This window comes from Carcharhinus amblyrhynchos, chromosome 7 (genome assembly GCF_965287045.1).
Source record: "Carcharhinus amblyrhynchos chromosome 7, sCarAmb.v2.hapA, whole genome shotgun sequence".
Taxonomy (NCBI): Eukaryota; Metazoa; Chordata; class Chondrichthyes; order Carcharhiniformes; family Carcharhinidae; genus Carcharhinus; species Carcharhinus amblyrhynchos.
This window is the reverse complement of record NC_137330.1, coordinates 72,091,160-72,111,630: the sequence shown is the minus strand read 5'-3', so window position 1 is coordinate 72,111,630 and position 20,471 is coordinate 72,091,160. Positions and strand designations below refer to the sequence as shown.

Below are 20,471 nucleotides of genomic sequence, written 5' to 3'. Positions count from 1 at the left end.
TTTCAAATTAGAGGATCTTAAGGATTACTACTCAGAGAAGTTAGGTTAAACTTGTATCAAACTTTGGTTACACCACTTGGTGTTCTGGTGTGATGTCTAATACAAGAGAGGAATGGAGAGAAATGGGTATATTGCAGAAGAGGAGGATGATATTACAAGTGAGATGTTGTAACTCAGCTAAACAGGCTGGGCCTTTTTTTCTTTAGGTAGGAGAGATGTGGTGCAGCTATTTCCACTTGTGGGAGTATCTGGAACTAGGGACATGATGGTCGGTAGTAAATCCACTTAAGAATCCTGGAGAAACTTTACTCAGAGCTGGTGTCCATATGAATTTGCAGTCAGATGGAGTGGTTGAGGTCAATAGTATTTAAGGGGAAATGAGATAAGTATGAAGTTAAATCACATAATTTGGCAGCTTTGGTCTTGTGAGATATTGATTTGTACCTTGGTGGACAATTCATGTGTTAAACATCACCTGGTTTGGCTCAGAAGCCACAGTCTGCCTGGCAGTCTGTGTCACGTTTGCTACAGCCAGTTGAGAAGTTGCAGGATTTGTGGGCCTTTTCTCAGCAGCTGAGCTCTCCACTTTTCCTTGCCTCTTCCAGTACGCCTCCAGTCAGTCAGCTTCCAGAGGTCATGGCTGTCGGCCACTGTCTCCCAGCTGTAAAGTGAAGCTAGGGTTTACAATAAGGTGCAATTTATTATTTTTGTTAGAACTGTTTTTTCTGACTATATTGTGGGAAGTATTTATTAAAATAAGTTAAGAAAATGAATTACAAACAGGATGGGTAAGAAGATACAGCTCAGCCTACTTTAAAATTAATACTGTTTGGTCAAACCTCAGTTGAGGCCAAAATGCTTCCATATACTGGTTACATTGCGAAACATACATGCAAATGAAAGCTTCCCTAAAACTTTCCTATATTTTTTTAGAAAAGCCCTGTCCTTTTAAACCACATGTTCTAGTAATCCAATAATAACAAGCTTCAGGTTTGTGCACTTCTAATTCATTGACATCAGTAAAATCTTTTCTTCTGTTAATGCTTGAAACATTATAGCTATTAAAAATTTTATACTAATATGCGGTAAAGTTAAAAATTGTGTCCGATAATGAATGAGTCAAATTGTATTGGATTTCTTCTTTTGGATTTGTAATCAATGCAATGAGTTATTTATTTTCCTCTGAGGTGTTTTCTGCTGAGAAATAGTTGAAGCAACAAAAAGCTCAGAAAAAGAACAAACCATGCAGCCAATTATGTTGGCAAACTGGTTAAGAATTGTAGTCTGGGTGCAAATTGCATTAGTTTTATAAAGCTTTTTTTATTGTTCATTTCTGTTGAAACATATTTGAAGATCGCTGATTTTAAAATCTTCAGTGCACCAATGCAACTACACAGCATTTTGAATTGTTAAAACAGATTTTCTCTATTGACATTAGTGGTAGCCAATTACTGCCCCCTCAATTCACACTAGATCGTTAGTAAAGTAATGGAAGAGGTCATCAGTTGCACTATCAAACGGAACTTGCTTAGTAATAATCAGCTGACTGACACTCAATTTGGGTTCTGTCAGGGTCAGTCAGCTCCTGACTCAGTTACAGCCTTGGTTCAAACATGGACAAAAGAGCTGAACTCCAAAAGTGAGGTGAGAGTGACCGTCCTTGACATCAAAGCAGCATTTAGCTAGATGTGGCATCAAGGAGCCCTAGCAAAACAAGTCAGTGCAAATCAGTGGGAAAACTTTCCACTTGTTAGGGTCGTAGCAAGCGCAGAGAAGATGGTTATGGTTGATGGAGGTAAAACAACCTGCAATGATACCCTAGAGTTCTAGTGTATCACTGCAAAAGTTCCTCAGGGGAGTGTCCTATGCCCAACCATCTTCAGCTGCTTCACCAATGACCTGCCTTCCATCATAAGGTCAGATTTAGGGATGTTAGCTAATGAATTAGTACTCCAAGTTGGAACACCACTGGGAGAAAGGAGTGAGGACAAAGGCACAGAGGATTGAAGACTGTGATCCCACTATGGTTAAAAAGCCACTAACGCCTCTACTTTCTCAGAAGACTAAAGAAATTCTGCATGTCAGCTACGATTCTCACTAATTTCTACAGATGCACCATAGAAAGTATTCTTTCTGGTTGTATCACAGCTTGGTATGGTTACTGCTGTGCCAAAGGCCGCAATAAGCTACACAATGTTGTGAATGTAGTCCAGTCCATCACGCAAACTTCCCATCCATTGACTGTTGACACTTCCTGCTGCCTTGGCAAAGCAGCCAGCATAATTAAGGACCCCATGCACCCCAGACATTCTCTCTTCCACCTTCTTCCATCAGGAAATAGATACAAAAGTCTGAGGGCATGCTCCAACTGACTCAAGAACAGTTCTTCCCTGCTGCTGTCAGACTTTTGAATGGACCTACCTTGCATTAAGTTGGTCTTTCTTTACACCTTAGCTATGACTGTAACACTACATTCTGCACCCTCTCCTTTCCTTCTCTATGAATGGCATGCTTTGTCTGTATAATGTGCAAGAAGCAATACTTTTCACTGTATACTAATACATGTGACAGTAATAAATCAAATCAAAGTCCATTACCAAGAATGGTTTGGCCTGGCAACTCAAGATTGGGAACCATGAGGCACAGTGAACTATTATCAGTAGCTGAATTGTGCTGAAAATACAATTTGTAACCTTGCGGCCTCATTCCTCCACTTTATCATTATCACCAGGCTAGGGAATCAACTCTGGTTCACTGAAGTGTGCAAGAGGGCATGTCAGGAGCAGCACCAGCCATATCTACAATTGAGGTGTCCTATCAACAGGACTTACTTGTGTGCCAAATAGCATAAGCAATAGGCAGAGCTATGTGATTCCACAATCAATGGATCAGATCTAAGCTTTGTGGCTCTCTGGAGGAGGAGGTTCCATAAATATCCCCAACCTTGATGGAGGAGCTGAGTACATCTGTGCAAAAGCCAAGGCTGAAGCATTCAGAACAATCTTCAGCTAGAAGTGCCAAGTGGATGATCCATCTCTGCCTGCTCCGAAATCCCTAGTGTCATCGACTCAGCCAATTCAGTTCACTCCATGTGATGTCAAGAATTGGATATTACAAAGGCTATGGATCTTGACAATATTCTGGCAATTGTACTTGTCATTCTAACAGCCCTGAAGGTTTCCTTACTGCTCACTCTTGTTGGAATTTTTATGCTTCTTGTTGATTTCCCTTTTACTATTTGGCTTAATGTCTTCAGATGTAGGTTTTTTATACATTTGATCTTTTTTCCAAGTTAAACTCTGGTGCACAAGGTTGATTTGCAGCACACCTTGAACTTTAAACCCCACATCCGGTCTGTCAGAATTACTTATTTCTAAGACATTATTCAATTTTTGAAGCAACCTTCCATTCCAAGCTTCCTTCGCTAATTTATCCAGAACTCTGCTGACTGTACTCTATTAAGCGCCTCTCACTCATTAGTTAATATATGTCTGGATTTTGCTCTCAGCGGTGAAAGGGCTATTTTAGTCCATCATCTCACTGGCAATTACTGATATATTTGTAGAGAATATGTCAGCAGAGAATTCTTCTAATTCAGCATCTTACCTAGTGTTGTGCTCTATAAATGGGAGCTTTAGCCTCTGAATAGATCAAGCAGCAATGTGGCTCTTCAATCAGTAAGGTTGAAAATTCTTACTGAGATATTTCCAGTGTAAGCCAGGAAGTACAAAGCAAAAAATATAAGACAGTACAGAAACTGAAATAAAATTGGGAATGGTAGATGGGATTAAAGAAGATAAGTAACAAAAACATGGGAAAAATTCTCCAACACTCATTTTCAGAGCCAGATATGTTGTTCAGTAATTATTACTTGATTGTTTCGTTAAAAACTCAGATATTCCTGAATACTCCGCTTATAAGAACATAAGAACATAAGAAATAGGAGCAGGAGTAGGCCATCTAGCCCTTTGAGCCTGCCCCGCCATTCAATAAGATCATGGCTGATCTGTCGTGGCTCAAGCCTGCAGTGTTGCATCCTGTGGAGGGCAAGGAAATCTCTCATGGCAATTCTGGGTTTCTGTTGTTAGCTTCCGTCGTATGTTCTCCAGAAGTTGTTGTCAGATTTTCTCTATTATAATGGTGAGCACTGATAGTCTCACTATTACCTTGTTGCAAATTCTGGACTATTGAATTAATAAACTTTTTGTTTATTTTCATATCCCTTCGTGACTTCAAATTACTTCATGGCTCACCTTTTACTGTCCACTTTTTTTGAGCATAGACCAATGTCTCTGCATCCTGATCTCTACTATAAGAGCCTTTTGTTATTACGACTTTACACTGGAATTTTGTTCCCTAAAGCTCGTCCACCTTGCTATCTCTCTCACTATCAAAAGGCTCCTCTAATCTTAATTCTTTGTGCTTTTGAGCGCATGCCGAACCTTATTCTCCAACCTAATAAAAGCAAATTACTGCAGATATTGGAATGTGAAACCAAAAGAGAAAATGTTGGAAAATCTCAGCAGGACTGGCAGCATCTGTAAGGAGAGAAAAGAGCTGACGTTTCAAGTCCAGATGATCCTTTGTCAGAGCTGTCAGCTCTTTTCTCTCCTTACAGATGCTGCCAGACCTGCTGAGATTTTCCAACATTTTCTCCTTTGGTTGGAGAATAAGAAACCAATGTCCAGGCTGATAAGCTTGTTTTTCTTATTAATGTCACAAGTAGGCTTAATGCTGCAATTAAGTTACTGTGAAAATTCCTTGGTCACCACACTCCGGTGTCTGTTCAGGTACGCTGAGGGAGAATTTTAGCATGGCCAGTGCACCTAACCGGCACATCTTTCGGACTGTGGGGGAAAAAAACGGACAACCGGAGGAAAACCACGCATACGTGGGGGGAACATGCAGACTCCGCACAGACAGTGATCCAAACCGAGAATTGAACCTGTATCCCTGACGCTGTGAGGCAGCAGAGCAAGTACCACCGTGCTGCATTGTGTGATAAAAGATGTGGCAGCAGAGCAAGCCCCAGACCAAGAGAAGAGTGAGCTGTGTGGTTCAGGGAGAAAGAACCCCAGCACAGGAAGAGTGAGAACTGGGCAAGAATGGTGCGGAATAAGAAGGGCAGCAAAGCCAACTCAAGATCGGGAATGAGCAGAGTGGGATTATAAAAAAGTGCTATGCAAGAACAAATTCTTGACCAGAAAGAGCACAGGCAGAAAGTGAAAATGTTGTTGGGATAATTGTGGCATGGAATGAGCAGCAGAACTTGAGGGAACTGAAATAATTATGGAGGCTAAATATTGAGGTAAGGATGTTAGATAAGAACTAAAATAATTGTATTTGCTTTTTAAATCTTAAAAGTTCATTTTTAAAAGTCATTTTATTTCTAAAAAATATAATTACTATCCAGTGAATGGAGGCATGACAAGCCACCTGAATCCGTGGAATGTTCACCATGCTCCATGTGTGTACTCCAGGATGCTTCTTGTATCCTGGACAATCACTTGCAGGAATTATCTGCTGGAAGAGTTCTAGCTGCAAGTTTTGTGTTTCGTGGATGCCATGCAACATAATGATGTGCAAGCAGAAAGGGACTAGATGATCATCAGACAATCAGGAAGGATCAAGCAGGTAGTGCCAGAGTCCTGAGTGCATGTCACACTCGACCTGTGTTCAGCTCTGAATACTGTTCGGGATGGTGGTCCATCTGGGAAATGCAGCCAGAGCCAACCACATCACAACACAAATTGCCCAGCTGTACAGGTGGACAAGGAGGAAGATGGATCTGTCTCAGGTAACGATCAGCAGGCAAAATCATAACAGAACCATAGGCTGCCTTCTAAGTGAGGAAATGTTTTGGGTACAATCAATGTACATTCCCAAGAGAGAAAGCTAGGACAAGCAAAACCAGAGCTTGCTGGATGATGAAAGAGATAAGATGGCAAGACGACACAGAAAAAGGGGACATATGATAAATGTCAGATTGAAAACAAGGCTGAATATGGGTGGCACGGTAGCACAGTGGTTAGCACTGCTGCTTCACAGCTCCAGAGACCTGGGCTCGATTCACAGTTCGGGTCTGTAGAATTTGCACATTCTCCTCGTGTCTGCGTGGGTTTCCTCCAGTTGCTCCAGTTTCCTCCCACAGTCCAAAGATGTGCGGGTTAGGTTGATTGGCCATGCTAAAATTGCCCCTGAGTGTCCTGAGATGTGTAGGTTATGAGGATAGGGCCTGGGTGGGATTGTGATCGGTGCAGACTCGATGGGCCAAATGGCCTCTTTCTGCATTGTGGAGTTTCTATGATTTCTATGATATAGGACGTTCAGAGAGGAAGTGAAAAAATAAATTAATGAGGCAAAGTGAGAATGAGAAGAGACTGGCAGCTAACATAAGACATATAAATAGTATAATGGTAATAAGAGCTGGAGTTGGACAATTAGAGACTAAAAAAGAGATCTACAGATGATGGGAGTGGAAATGTTATTTTGTATCTGTCATCAAGTGAAGAAGAGGTAGTTGAGATACTGAACAGGCTGAAAATAACGAAAGAGAAGATATTACAGGAGCTAGCCATACTCAAAAGTTGATAAGTGATCGGAACCAGATGGGATTCATCTGCGGATGCTGAGGAATGTAAGGGTGGAAATTGCAGTGGTATTGGCCATTAATCAACTAATCCTCCTCAAATATAGGGGTGGTGGCAAAAGACTGGAGAACTGCAAATATCACATAATTGTTCAAAAAAGGTGCAAGTATAAGCCCAGCAAGTTTTGACCAGTCGGTTTAAATTCCCTGATGGGAAAGTTTTTTTATTAGATGTTCCAGATGAAAGTTAACAATCAATCGGGCAAGTATGGATTAATTAAGAAAAACCAGTGCAGATTTATTACAAGCAAATCATGTTTAAGAACTTCATTGAGTTTTTTGATGAGGTTACAGGGTGAGTTGATGTGAATTTTTTAAAAAAATGTTTGCAGAGATGAGAAACTTCCATCGTTTGGCAGAATTCTGACTTCTGGATCACTATTTCACAAGTCTGGAGGCTGGAAGGGAGGGGGGAGGTGAGCTGCAGTGAAGCTGAGGCCTGGCAGCTAGGATCTGGGGCCAGTGGGGAGTTGTGATCCCAAGACCTGGGGGCTGGGATTCTGGGTGTGGGAGGAGGTTGGGTAAAAAGGGCTGGGGTCCAGGCCCTAAGGCCAGGAAGGACGTAGTTGCTCTGTAAAGAGTGCAGAAGGGGTTTACAAGAATGTTGCCAGGGCTAGAGGAGAGATTGGATAGGTTAGGGTTATTTTCCTTGGAACAAAGAAGGTTGAGGAGTGACTTGATAGACATGTACAAAATTACGAGGGGAAGAGATAGTGGGCAGGATAAAATTGTAGGGGATGAATGGGGAGAGAGGGAAGGGTTGCATTAGTGGTGCTGAGTTGGGAGGGAGGAGATGAGTGGGGAACTGATTGAGGAGCTTAGAGAGGAGTGGTAGGAGGGTTAAAGAGGGATTTGGTGAAAGAAGAGCTGATTACAATGTGTCTGTGGGGTTGGAGGGGCTAGAAGGTAAAAGGGCTTAACTGAGTCTTCTGTCACAATGGAATATGAAGAGTTTGGCAAGTAAATGAAAAAGAATTATAACTACTTCAAAAATGGATTTTCACGTTTATGTGATCTAATGTTGATCTATAAAATGCAAACTTTAGTAACAGTATACAAAGCAATAATATGCTGCTTTATTGCTCTTTTGCATTTTACTGGAATCTGGGGTCACATTAAGTTCCAAAGTTTTTAAAAATATTTAGAAATTGATTCAAGGCCAGCTTTTGCTGCCCATTCTTAATTGCTCTTGAGACAAGATAAAATGGGGTCACATTGGAAAATAGTTTGTGAAACACTGCCATAGTCCTTTGCTTTGCTTCATATATATGTAACCCGGCAAGGTCATGTTCTGTTATTAATATAGATTTACATTACATGCGCATAGTGCATTTAATGCTGAGCTCACTTTGGTAATTTTATATAAATGTATTAGTTCCCAATCTTGATGGCAATAACAGACAAAGAGAAAACTGATGTTTCTGTTTACTTGAAGTCAAATTATTCCACCCATTTGAAATGGTATTACATTACAGATTGTAAAATGTTCTCTCGTTACATGATTCCTTGTCACTAAAGAACGTCCAACCTTTTTGCCTTTGGGCACTCTCATCCCTGCATTTGCTGAAGTGCCAGATTATAGGCATCCCGACAAAGTTTAAGCCCATGTTAGAAAAGGGAAAGTGGCATTGTGGATATAAACTTTACTGATTGACAAGAAACAGGAATAGTGGTAAACAGATCTTTTTCAGACAAGGGAAGGTCTACAGTGGGATTCCCCAGGGGTGAGTACAAGGATGACTGCTTGGAATATATTAATGACATGACTTGGGCGTACAGACCACAGTTTTGCAGATGACACAAAACTTGAAACTGTGAAGAGGATAGTTTTAATCTTCAAGGGGACATGGACAAGCTGAGTGGAAACATGGCAGATGAAATTTAATGCAGAGAAATCTGAAGTGATGTATTTTAGAAAAAAGAATAAGGAGAGGCAATATAAAACAAAGGGTGCAACCAAGGGGGAAATGAGCTCAAATTGTTGCAGGTGGCAGAGCAGGTTCAGAAAATAATTAATAAGGCATACAGGATTGGCTCTATAATTAGAGCCAACAATACAAAAGATAAGGAAGTTATGATACTTTATGAAACGGTGGTTCGTCTTCAACTGGATTATTACGTCTAATTCTGGGCACCTCTCTCTAGGAAGGATGTAAAGGTTTCAGAGGGGAAGCAGAATAATTTATAAGAATGTTTGTGAGGATGTGAGATATATTGGAGAAGCTGGGTTTGTTCTCTTTAGCAAAGAGAAGGTTGAGAGGAGATTTGATGGAAGAGTTCAAAATCGTGATAAATCTAGATGAAGTAGAAAGACAGAAACCGTTCCCTGAGAACCCAAGAACACTGATTTAAGATGATCGGTAAAAGAACCAATGGCAAAACCATTTATATGCAGCGAGTGGTTAGGATCTGGAATACGCTGCCTAAAATGTTGTAGAGTCCGATTCAATCATAGCTTTTAAATTGGAATTGGATAAACACCTGCAGAAAGATGATTAGCAGGGCGATGGGGAAAGGGAGGAAATTAAAGAGTACCTCTTTAAGAGAGCTGGCGCATTCACAAAGGGCCAAATGGCTGCCTCCTGTGCTGAAACCATTCTATGAAATTATGCTTGTTTTTTTGAGGTAGTGATATATTTAACTGTTTGTGACAACTTTGTCCATGATGTATTTTTAAAATCAATTTCTCAGACTAAAAGTGGAGATGTTTCATTTATAGGCAGATCTCACCCATGCTCCATTATGGGAATTTTGTTTCTGTCTTTTCACACGTTTGCTCCTTTGAAAATTATACAAAGTAGTGGAAGAATTCACGGGCTAATAAATGTGATGGACTATAGTATCAACTCCAAGACGATAAGATTAAAATAGCTTAATTATCACTGGGGGGCCACGGTAACACACTCGTTAGCACTGCTGCTTCACAGCACTAGGGTCCTGGGTTCGATTCCCAGCTTGGGTCACTATCTGTGTGGAGTTTGCATGTTCTCCTCGTGTCTGCATGGGTTTCCTCTGGGTGCTCCGGTTCCTCCCACAGTCCGAAGATGTGTGGGTTAGGTTGATTGGCCATGCTAAAAAAATTGCCCTTCGTGTCCTGAGAGGTGTAGGTTAGAGGGATTAGTGCATAAATACATTAAGATATGGGGACAGGGTCTGGGTGGGATTGTGGTTGGTGCAGACTTGATGTCCGAATGGCCTCTTTCTGTACTGTAGAGTTTCTATAATTCTTTAGTTATAAATGTGTAAACTTGTATTATTTACAGAGTTTTTGTACTTTGCATTACATTTTTTGTTCTCCCACCATTATTATGAAATGACAGATTGCATTCTATAATGTTCACGTTCTGTCTTTGTGTAAAAATATTCCAGATAGCCAGAATGTTTAACTCTTGGAATGTCTAGTTGAATGCTTACTTCAGACCAATGCATCACGTCCAGTGTGTGATCTACAGTATTACAACACTCTGACTTAATTTGTAATTTTATATATTACAAAGTTAGAATTGTTCTAGGCCTCTTCAGGTAGTTTGCCACCCATTTTCCAGTTTTTTGCTCTGACCTGAACAGGTGCAGTTAATCATCTCAAGAAACAATATATAAAAAAAATTACTATCAAAACTCTTAAGGGGAGACAGGGAACAGTCTTTTCTATATATGCCCCTGAAATAAAGGGAAAATGGGAAAGAAGAAGCTGCTGCTTTAAGTAGCTGTTGAAAGGATAGATTGCAATGGGAAAGTTCTGTTAAAGTGTAGGGTCAGTGTGAAATTCTTCTTGCCCTTTTTTTGTCCTGGAATTTTAAATTCTCATTAAATCTGAATTCTCAGTTGAAAGGCCAAATTTACTGTAGACCCTGGAAGTAAGTGCACTCCAGGAATGAGGAGCCTATAAGCCTTGTGTGCCAGCTGATATTTTTACCCTAGGCTAAGTTAGAACCTGCTCATTGGAGGAGAATTCTACTACTCTCAGGAAAACTACAAGATGACTAATTTTAAGAATGTGGTCTTTAGCCAAGATGTAAAATGGCTAAATGATAAATATGGTAAGCTATCCACACTTACTTCTGACTGAATATTCAGTGTACTTTTGATATTTCAGTAAAACATAGTGGAGATGTGGATTGTTTTGCACATGTTTAAGAGTTTTTTTCACCCCCAAGCACATCATTGGGTGCCTGGAAGTTTTTTTTTAAAGACTTTGTTCTTGCAAACAAACTCTGATTAATTTGGTAAAGTTATTATCTTGAATGTAGAGTCACCTTGTAATTTGACGTGGTTTGTATCAAATTGTCAGAGGATTCTGTTTATTAATGCAAAAAGTAATTTAAATGAACAAAAGTAGAGCATAAAAGAGTGAGATATTGGTGGTTGCAAGTTTCTTGATGGTGCTGGAATCAATTTGAGGTAAATGAAGAATATACACTTAAGTATATGAACGTATGACAAAGCCCATTCACAAAATTGCACATCTTTTCCCATGGTACTAAATAAGTCTGGTGACATGGGGCATTTCTGAAAGAGTTGTTCAAGGATTAATTACTCATAAACATTTATTAAAATGGAATTTGAGGACCAAGGTTGAGTTGTTTTACCATTTTATATTAATCACTCTTTTCTGTTTTCCACACACGCTCAGAGTATTGTTCTCCAAACTGTTAGATGTTTCTTTGCTTCCCCCTTTTAACAATTACATGTTTTTCTAAATAAGAACAGCACATTTTCAACAGAATTGCAGATGATTCCTTTTAAATCTAAACTTGTTTCCATGAGATTTATTAATTTTACATGGAATTCATTGCGAGCTATTAGTTTTTTTGTAACACAATGTAATACATGCTATTTAATTCTAATGGCACAGTGTAAATTATTCAAATAGTTACCTGTAATATCAATGTTCAAATAATCACAATCATACAAAAGTAATTGCAGTTTAGAAAGTGTGACCAAATGTGTAATAAATGGAATTTTATTTATATGTGTAGATAGTTTTGGTTTTTCAATTACTGTTTACTTAACAGAAATGTTCATTTATCAGGTGTTCACTTAAGTGGAACTGACAGTACTGATGCTGTGGGTAAGTTCTTAGTTTTTGACCAAAAAATCTGAAGAAGCATTGAATTTTTTGTATGATACTAACCTATAATTATAATAATATTGTCACATGTAGCAAGCAGGTTCAAAATAATCCTTATCATTCTCCTTCACTTACAAATTATTTTTTTCCGAAATTATAAATTAATATTCATTAGTAAAAATATAAAGATGCAATACTTGTAGTGCAAGACTCTTCCCTTCCTTCTCCCCCCAGTCAAAACAATTGGAAAGGAAAGGAAAACCACATTTTTGATGGCATTTTTTTTTTATCTCTGGTTTGTGACCTGCCATTTTGTGTTTCTTTATGCCAAGTAATTGCTCCAACATGAAGTAGCTCTCAGAAAAAAATAATGTTGGTATGGCTTGACATTATCAGTTTGCTTCGGGACAGTTTATGTTGCGAAGCAGAATGATTTTTTGAAATGTAGGTACCATGTTGGACATTTCATTGGCAGAGCTAAATCTAGGTAACTAGACTTGTGTTTTGTGCATATAATAACAATGTGTTTTCTGACTGTTGAAGTCTTTTATTGTTCTGATAGTAGTTGAATGAATTTGGTGTAAAAATATTGCTATTTAAAAGGAATTCGATCTCTGTGTAATCACTTTATTACACAGTTCACTCTTAATACTGTGAATGTTTATTGACTTTTTTCTCGTCGTCCATTCTAATTTATTTAGTTTATTCGGATTTGCGTGTGACATTGATTCAACTGCATTTGACAATTCCAAACAATCAGAATAAGCTTTGACCTGAGAAACAAGACCTGCTGAGTTTCTTTCCTCTTCCTCCTTTTCTAATTTCCATGCCTTTTTATATAACTGAGAACTGGAATGAGGCATATTCTTAGGCAATTATGAATACTGAACTTAAATTTTAGTGCAACCCTTCCCTTCAACTGTTGTAAAATGTCAGAGACTGCTTGCTTCATCTCAATAATAACATGGTCGAGATTGGACATTAAATATTTGAGGAAATTGCAACCAAGCGTCCTACGTTTCATCACTTCAGTACACTGCCTTGCTGATGCATTCAGAACAAGTAAATGTATAATATGAAAAATAGTAGTTTTAGTCCATGGAATTAATGAGTAGGATGGATGGGTGGATATAAGCATGGATATAAAACTGGCTAAGAATCAGAAAGCAGAATGGTGATGAGTAGCTTGGGGCAAAAAAAGACAGTGATGCCCCATGGTTGATATTAGGAATACTGCTTTTTTTGATGTACAGTTAATAGGTAAACAGGGCATAATTTCAAAGTTTGCGAGCAACATGATACAGAGAAGTGTAAGTAGGGGAATAATTACAGATGGGAATGGCCAGACATATTCAGGTGAAACTTAATACAGGGAATTGTAGGGTGAGATTCTCTGCCACCCCCTGCATTTTTCTCTGCTCTGGGAGGCAGTGCACTGTATTAAGGAAGTAAAACTGGACGTGTGGAAAGTTAAAACCAATCGTCGGAGTCAGTCTGGCTTCATGAAGGGTAAATTATGTTTGACTAATTTACTAAAGTTCTTCAAAGATGTAGTGTAGCAAGCCAAATGGATAATAGGGATCCTGTCAATGTATATCTGGACTTCAAAAAGGCATTTGATAAAGAGCCACACAGAAGGTTAATACACACTGTAAGATCGTATGGAGTTGAAATAATTTATTATCTTGCGTAGAAGACTGGCTAATTAACAGCAGGCAGAGATTTGTATAAATGGGTCTTTTTCTGGTTGGCAAGATGGTACTAGTTGGGTGCCACACGGCTTGGTGCTTGTGGCCCCAACTATTTGCAATCCGTATTAATGACTTGGATACAGGGATAGAAGGTACTATAGTTAAATTTGTAGATGGTGCTAACGAAGGTGAAGTAGTAAGTTGCAACGAGGAAATAAGAAATTTACAAAAGGATGTGGGCCAAAATGTGGCAAATGGAGCTTAACGTGGATATGGGTGAGGTTATCCATTTTTGTTGGAAAAATGGAAAAGCAACTTATTATTTGAATGGAGAGACTTAGGGGTGCTTTGGTGCAGAGGGATCTGGGTATCCTTGTGAATGGGTCGCAGAAAACTGGTATTATGGTACAACAGGGAATAAAGAAAGCAACTGGAATTTTGGCATTTATAGCTAGTAAGGAACTGTTGCTGTAATTGCAAGGCGATGGTGTGTATAGTTTTGGTTCCCTTATTTGAGAAAGGATGTAGAGGCATTAGAGGCAATTCAGAAGAGCTTCGCTAGATTGATCCCAGAGATTGGCGGGGGGGGGATGTTGTCTAATGAAGAGAGATTGCATATTTATGCCTATACTCTGTAGAGTTTAGAAGAAGAAGAGATCTAATGGCATATAAGATGATGAAAGGTATTGACAAGTGGACAGAGTGGGTGTTTCCTCTTGTATGGAAATCTAGAACAAGAGGACATGATCTTAGGATACGGGATAGCAGATTTAAAACAGGGAGAAGGAGAAACTGTCTCTCTCAAAGAATGGTGTTTCTGTGGAATTCACTACCCTAGAGTGAGGTGGATGCCAGGACATTTGAATAAATTTAAGGAGGAAATAGATTTTTAATTAGTAATTGGATGAAGGGTTATAGAGAACGGGCAGGAAAATGGTGTAAAGGTTGAGTTGAGATCAGTCATGATCACATTGAATGGCAGAACAGGCTTGAGGGGCTGAATTGCCTACTCCTGTTCCTAATGTTTATGTCCTGGGCATCACAAGCTATGAAGGATGTCAAGGCCTCGGAATATTTGAAGGGTCGTTGACTTGAATTAAATAGGAAAGTACTGTTCTGTTGGATTTTAACTTTATATAGAGGAAACTAAGTTGGAATTATTACTTTTATATCACTAATACTCTTTCTCTTGTCTCTATAATCGGTTATTCTTTTGCACTGCAATTAAATGATTTTAACAGATACATTTAATAGTTTTAGCTACAGTATAAATTAATTAGGAAAAATTGAATTTTTGAAAAGATACTCATAAATCTATGGACTGCAATGATTGACTGCGTGTTGTAGGATTTGAAATTCCCAGTGTCCTCATTTCCCTGCATTTATAAATACAAACAATAGTTAAGGCTTACGGAAATCTTGCAGTCTTGGTAGTATGTAGAAATAAAAGTTGCTTGACTGATTATTCTTGAGAATGCTGTTTTCTTGAACAAACCAGAGAGTGTGAATTTTCAAGTGTTTTGAGCTTCCAAATCACAAAGAACTGCTTGATTTTGAATAAATAGCCCCTTGTAGGCGTCTTTCTGAAATTTAATAATCTATTGTTGGATACTGTTTAGAAACTACCACTGCTGCTTCTTTATCCTCTGCATTATTGGGTGTGTTGGAAGTGTATGATTGTAGTTCTGAGGAAATACTTTTAAATATTTAATTTTTGGTGAAGTATGGTGAGAATACAAAGCGTGCTGCTTAGTAAATAATTGTTCTCTCCCCTTTCTCCCCCTGATAAAAAATTTATAATATACAATTTGACATATTGGGAAGAAGCATTTTATATCCCCACCAATTTTGTTTTTGCTTTTATTCCAATTCAGCCCAATCAAGTCCAATTCAGAGTCTCAACAAGTTGAGGCATTCCTGATCCAAGCTGACAAGAAGGGCTCTCACCTCCTGTCTTGGGCTTGATCTATATGATCCAAGCTGATTGGAGTAGGCATAGCTTCTCCTCCAAGGCTTGATCTCATTTGCATCTTAGCTGTAAGGCCGAGATGCTACTTGAAAAAATTGCTTCAAATGAAGATAAAATATAATCTAAGACTTCGACCAAGCACACCATGTCAATACTACACTTATATCCCCATCAGTAACTCTTCAATATTCAAGCTATGACATAAAACCTCAGTGTATTAATTGACTACAGAAATTTTAGAAGCAGTGATAGTATACATTTTACAAGCGCACCTAATATAGAGAAATGCTTCGGCAGAAGAAAGGAATGGACAATAAGTCTTGGGGTTACATTAGATAGGCACAATAGATGACTAGAAACAAGCTCTTAGGTAAATGAGCTGCTAGCATCAAGTTATAATGATAGGGTGATTTGCGTAACTTAAGTTTATCTGGACAAATTAAACAATGTAACTAGGTGCAATATGGATTTTTAATGTAGCAAATGTAAAATGTGTTGAAGTGATAGGTGCATGATTAGAGAGTGTCTATTAGCAATGGTGGAAAAAATTTTGATACGAGTATTAATCATTGAAAATTGCTGAACTATGTGGAGTTTGACAGCTTGGCTAATTAAATAGGGGAGTAAATAGAAGTCAAAGTAAGTTATTCTAGTAATTTATACATTATATAGTCTTGAGTGTGTAATGTTTTAGTTACCCTACTTTCAATAGATTGTTGATGAGATAGAATCATCCTCAGCATGCTCTTCTTTCTTTATAAATTGAAACCCAAGGCTTGTCTTCAGTGGAAGAAAGATCACATGGGACAAGAACCAGTTTTTCAAAATCTCTGATAAAATATAGATCTCAGGAGATCATTTAGTCTAGATTATGGCTGCATAACTAGGTGATACAAATAGTAAATAAGTTTCAAGCAAGGCTTGAGATTAGATATAATTTTCCCTGCTTATAGTTTGAAATAGACTTCCAGAAAAGTTAGTTACTGTTGTGTTGATAAAGGCAATTAAAGTGGATAGATATAATTGGGACTTGTAATAAGTATATATGGGAAGATATTGAATGCTATTGGAACATGAATGCTCATGGACTGCATAGAATGAATGAGGCAGTGTTGTGACTGGTTACTATGAATTTCCATTTATTATGAGAAAGGTTAGAGAGGGATTAGAGAGAAACGTTACAGAACCTTGCCTTCAGAGTTGGATGGAATTAATTTTAACCAAATTTTGGGTGAAATTTTCTGGAGAGCTTGAGCATCATTGGGCCCCTTCCTACAGCCAGTTGAGATCAATGGGTGGTAAGTTGCAGATGCTTTTTCAAAATTCATTCATGGGACATGAGCTTTGCTGACTGGCCAGCATTTGTTGCCTACCCTTAGTTGCCCTTGAGAAGGTGGTGGTGGTGAGCTGCCTTCTTGAATCACCAGAGTTTACGTGCTGTGGGTTCACCCACAATGCCATTGGGGAGGGAATTCTAGGATTTTGATCCAGCAACTGCGAAGGAACAGTGATATATTTCTAAATCAGGATGGTGAGTAGCTTGGCAGGGAACTTGTAGGTGGCGGTGTTTCTGTGTATCTGCTGCCCTTGTCCTCCTAGACGGAAGTGGTCGTGGGTTTGGAAGGTGCTGTCTAAGGGTCTTCGGTGAATTGCTGCAGTGCATCCTGGAGGGAGTAAATGTTTGTGGATGTGGTGCCAATCAAGCGGGCTGCTTTGTGCTATATGATGTCAAGCTTCTTGCGTGTTGGAGCTGCACCCATCCAGAGAAGTGAAGATTATTCCATCACATTCCTGACTTGTACCTTGTAGATGGTGGACAGGCTTTGGGGAGTCAGTAGATGAGTTATCTTGCCACAGTATTCCTAACCTCTGACCTGCTCTTGTAGCCACTGTGTTTATGTGACAAGTCCAGTTGAGTTTCTAGTCAATGGTAACCCAATACAATTTTCTGTCTGCAAGACCCCATTGAGGGATAGTAGGCTCAGATACATTTTCCCAATTTGTTGTGCTTGGCAAGGGCTTTAATGAACTGTGTGAACTTCTATAATTTCAGATTTTTCCAAAGTAGAAATAACTTACTGAAAATTGTCTGAGCCCTTAAAGTTGATAAATTGTTAGCGCTATTTGCCAGCCATGAATGATATTACTCATGTGTTGCATGGATGGTAGAAAGTTTAGTGCAAAATTACATTTAAGTAATGTGAAGCGCTGAGTAATTAGTCAAGGATGAATAACAATGACTGTCGTCTTTTGTCCCATTTGTTACTAAAACATTTCCAAAAAAATTGTGCTGTTAGTCACTGGGGACAAATTACACTACTTATACTGCAGGATGATTTGGTAGTGAAGAAACCGTTCAGTCTCATATGCACAGTTTTTTGAAGCTGCTAGTATGACCTTTAATATTGGCAACAAGCTAATCTCACTCATTCACCATTGGTGTGGTTACGTTTGTGTTTCAGTAAATCTGATGAAACTTTTTCTTCATATTGGGCAAGATCTACAATGACCAGAAATACTGAAAGCACATTCCTGATGTGAACAGGCAGATAGAAACTTCAGCTTGTTTATGATCAGAGCTTCAATGGTGCCCCTGACCCCAAGGCTGCTAGCAGAACTTATTTAGTTTTGCTCTCAATGGTACAGCCCTTTCAGTTGAAAAGTCTTGAGGGAATCACTGCTTCTTGAAAAAGGAACATCCAGTAGAACATAGAACACTACAGCACAAACAGGCCCTTCGGCCCACGAGTTGCGCCGATCACATCAACACCTACCAACCTACAGACCTATCTATAACCCTCAATCTCATTAAACCCCATATACTCATCCAGAAGTCTTTTAAAAGACCCCAGCGAGTTCGCCTCCACCACCACTGACGGCAGCCAATTCCATTCACTCACCACCCTCTAAGTGAAAAACTTACCCCTAACATCACTTCTGAACTTCCCTCCCTGCACCTTAAATCTGTGTCCTCTCGTAGCAACCATTTCAACCCGGGGAAATAGCCTCTGAGAGTCCACCCTATCTATTCCTCTCAACATTTTGTAAACTTCTATCAGGTCGCCTCTCAACCTTCGTCTCTCCAGGGAAAAGAGTCCCAGCTCCCTCAACCTAACTTCATAAGGCATGCCTCCCAGTCCAGGCAACATCCTTGTAAATCTCCTCTGTACCCTCTCAATAGCTTCTACATCTTCCCTATAGTGAGGTGACCAGAACTGCGCACAATACTCTAAATGAGGCCTGACAAGGGTCTTATAAAGTTTAGTAGTTTATGCTAGATTAAAGGTTGTGTTCAATTGTACAACCTTGGGATGGAATTCAAGTTCAGTAGTTTTAGATTATTGCCCTTCTAAACGTTAATCAAATTAATCTTGGGTTCGGAAAAGGTTTCCCCAGAACCTTTATTTGTGGTTATTCACCTCAGGTCAGCTAAGTTGAAAAGAATTTGCAATAGCGTGGACTACTTAGCTTGTTAGGAGTCAGTTGGGTAAGTAGAAGGAACATTTTCTCGATGTATTTGTGTGTATAAAGCAGATGAAGACCAAACAATGCAAGATTCTTTTTCTCCCCCTCAGCAGATTTTGTTAGTCAGCGCAAAGAACACCGCCAAACAAAATTTAAGATACAATTTTGTTGACAAAGTTCTAATTTTTTGTCGTAAAATCAGTTTTTTCAATTAAGATGTGGAATTACTGTTGCCCTCTCCACCAATGCTGATCAGTAGATTCTGTATGAAATGAAAGTTGAATTATTTGGTCAGTGTGACCTGTCACATCACTATTAACAAAATAGATTGGAAACCTCATTTAATTAATTACTAAATTGAATCACCTTTTTCTTCCAATATATGGAACAATATGATAGTTTCTTTTGTTTTTTTTGGTATTGTCAAATGTTCCCATAGATCCCTTTTTCCCATTTGTGGTTGAGTTTTGTGCAGTGATTTACTATTGATATTTTTAATAATTTCTCGATTGTGTACTTTGGCACTGATTTTTGCATTACTTAGTTGTTGGGATGTAATGAATAGTATCAGATATCTTGTTTACCTAAAGTCTATAAGATGAATTTTTAAATATAATTTTCCTTAATTATTCAGCAGTTTCTTTTTCCTTTTGCCAGGTGACATAGGGAACTACTATTATGGGCAGGGACACCCTATGAAACCACATCGAATTCGTATGACTCATAATCTGTTGCTGAATTATGGCTTGTATAGAAAGATGGAAATCTATGTAAGTTGGTACTTATATTCTCTAAACCTGATTAGTTAGGGAATGGAGGAGAACCAGCAAAAATGTAATCGGCTTGTTCTTGTTATTTTTCCATTAGAGGCCACACAAGGCCACAACTGAGGAGATGACAAAATACCACAGTGATGACTACATCAAATTTCTGCGGTCAATTCGACCAGATAACATGTCAGAGTACAGCAAACAGATGCAGAGATGTAAGAATGCAATTTATATTGTGTTGTACAATGCAATCATAGGATCAAAAATTCAGGATTGTTCAATCCTCCATGAATAGGGAATCCCAATGCAGTGTTTATGATTGACCTTAGAAACTTGGACACATCATTCAGTATTTTGTCTAAGGCAGCACTGCAGTTTGAGCTTTGTCCATCACTCTCCAACCAGTATGGGGGCATATTTAATCAGAGTTTAAGATTGACTATAACACACCAGTTATACAGCAAAAATGTATATTTTAATGTCCTATAATGATTCCCCTTAGTTCATAATGCCCAATAGTATATTGAGCTCTTGGCATGAGCTTCCAGAGCCTTGGCAATATTGTCTGCCATTGACCAACCTGGCATATCTCACCCTAAGCTCTTTATAACTCTTTTCATCTTAATTCTTTCCTTTAAACAAACTTTCAGGGGTTTCAAGGTTTATATTGACCTGTTATTTATTTATGCTCATAACTGGTAATGAGGCCTGTTAATAAACTGTTAACACATCTAATTTCTTATCAGATGATTGAACTATAGGGGAGTTCACTAACTTGTAATCTACTTCCATACCTTTACCAGTTTTCACATTTCAGCAAGCATTTTAATTAAGCAAAGTTAACTGAAAGTTCTGA

At 38.7% G+C, this 20,471-nt stretch overlaps 1 protein-coding gene across 2 annotated transcripts in view; it reads left to right on the top strand.

Annotated features, from left to right (window-relative positions):
- The window catches only part of LOC145345041 (histone deacetylase 2), a 54,170-nt gene that overhangs the window by 2,731 nt on the left and 30,968 nt on the right, over positions 1-20,471 (top strand). Inside the window, exons 2-4 of one of the 2 annotated variants that reach the window (XM_080192573.1) lie at positions 11,682-11,720; positions 19,503-19,615; positions 19,713-19,830. In XM_080192573.1, the coding sequence (XP_080048699.1) occupies positions 11,682-11,720; positions 19,503-19,615; positions 19,713-19,830 (270 nt within the window). The remainder of the gene's footprint in view (positions 1-11,681; positions 11,721-19,502; positions 19,616-19,712; positions 19,831-20,471) is intronic. The other variant, XM_080192574.1, reaches the window with a different exon arrangement.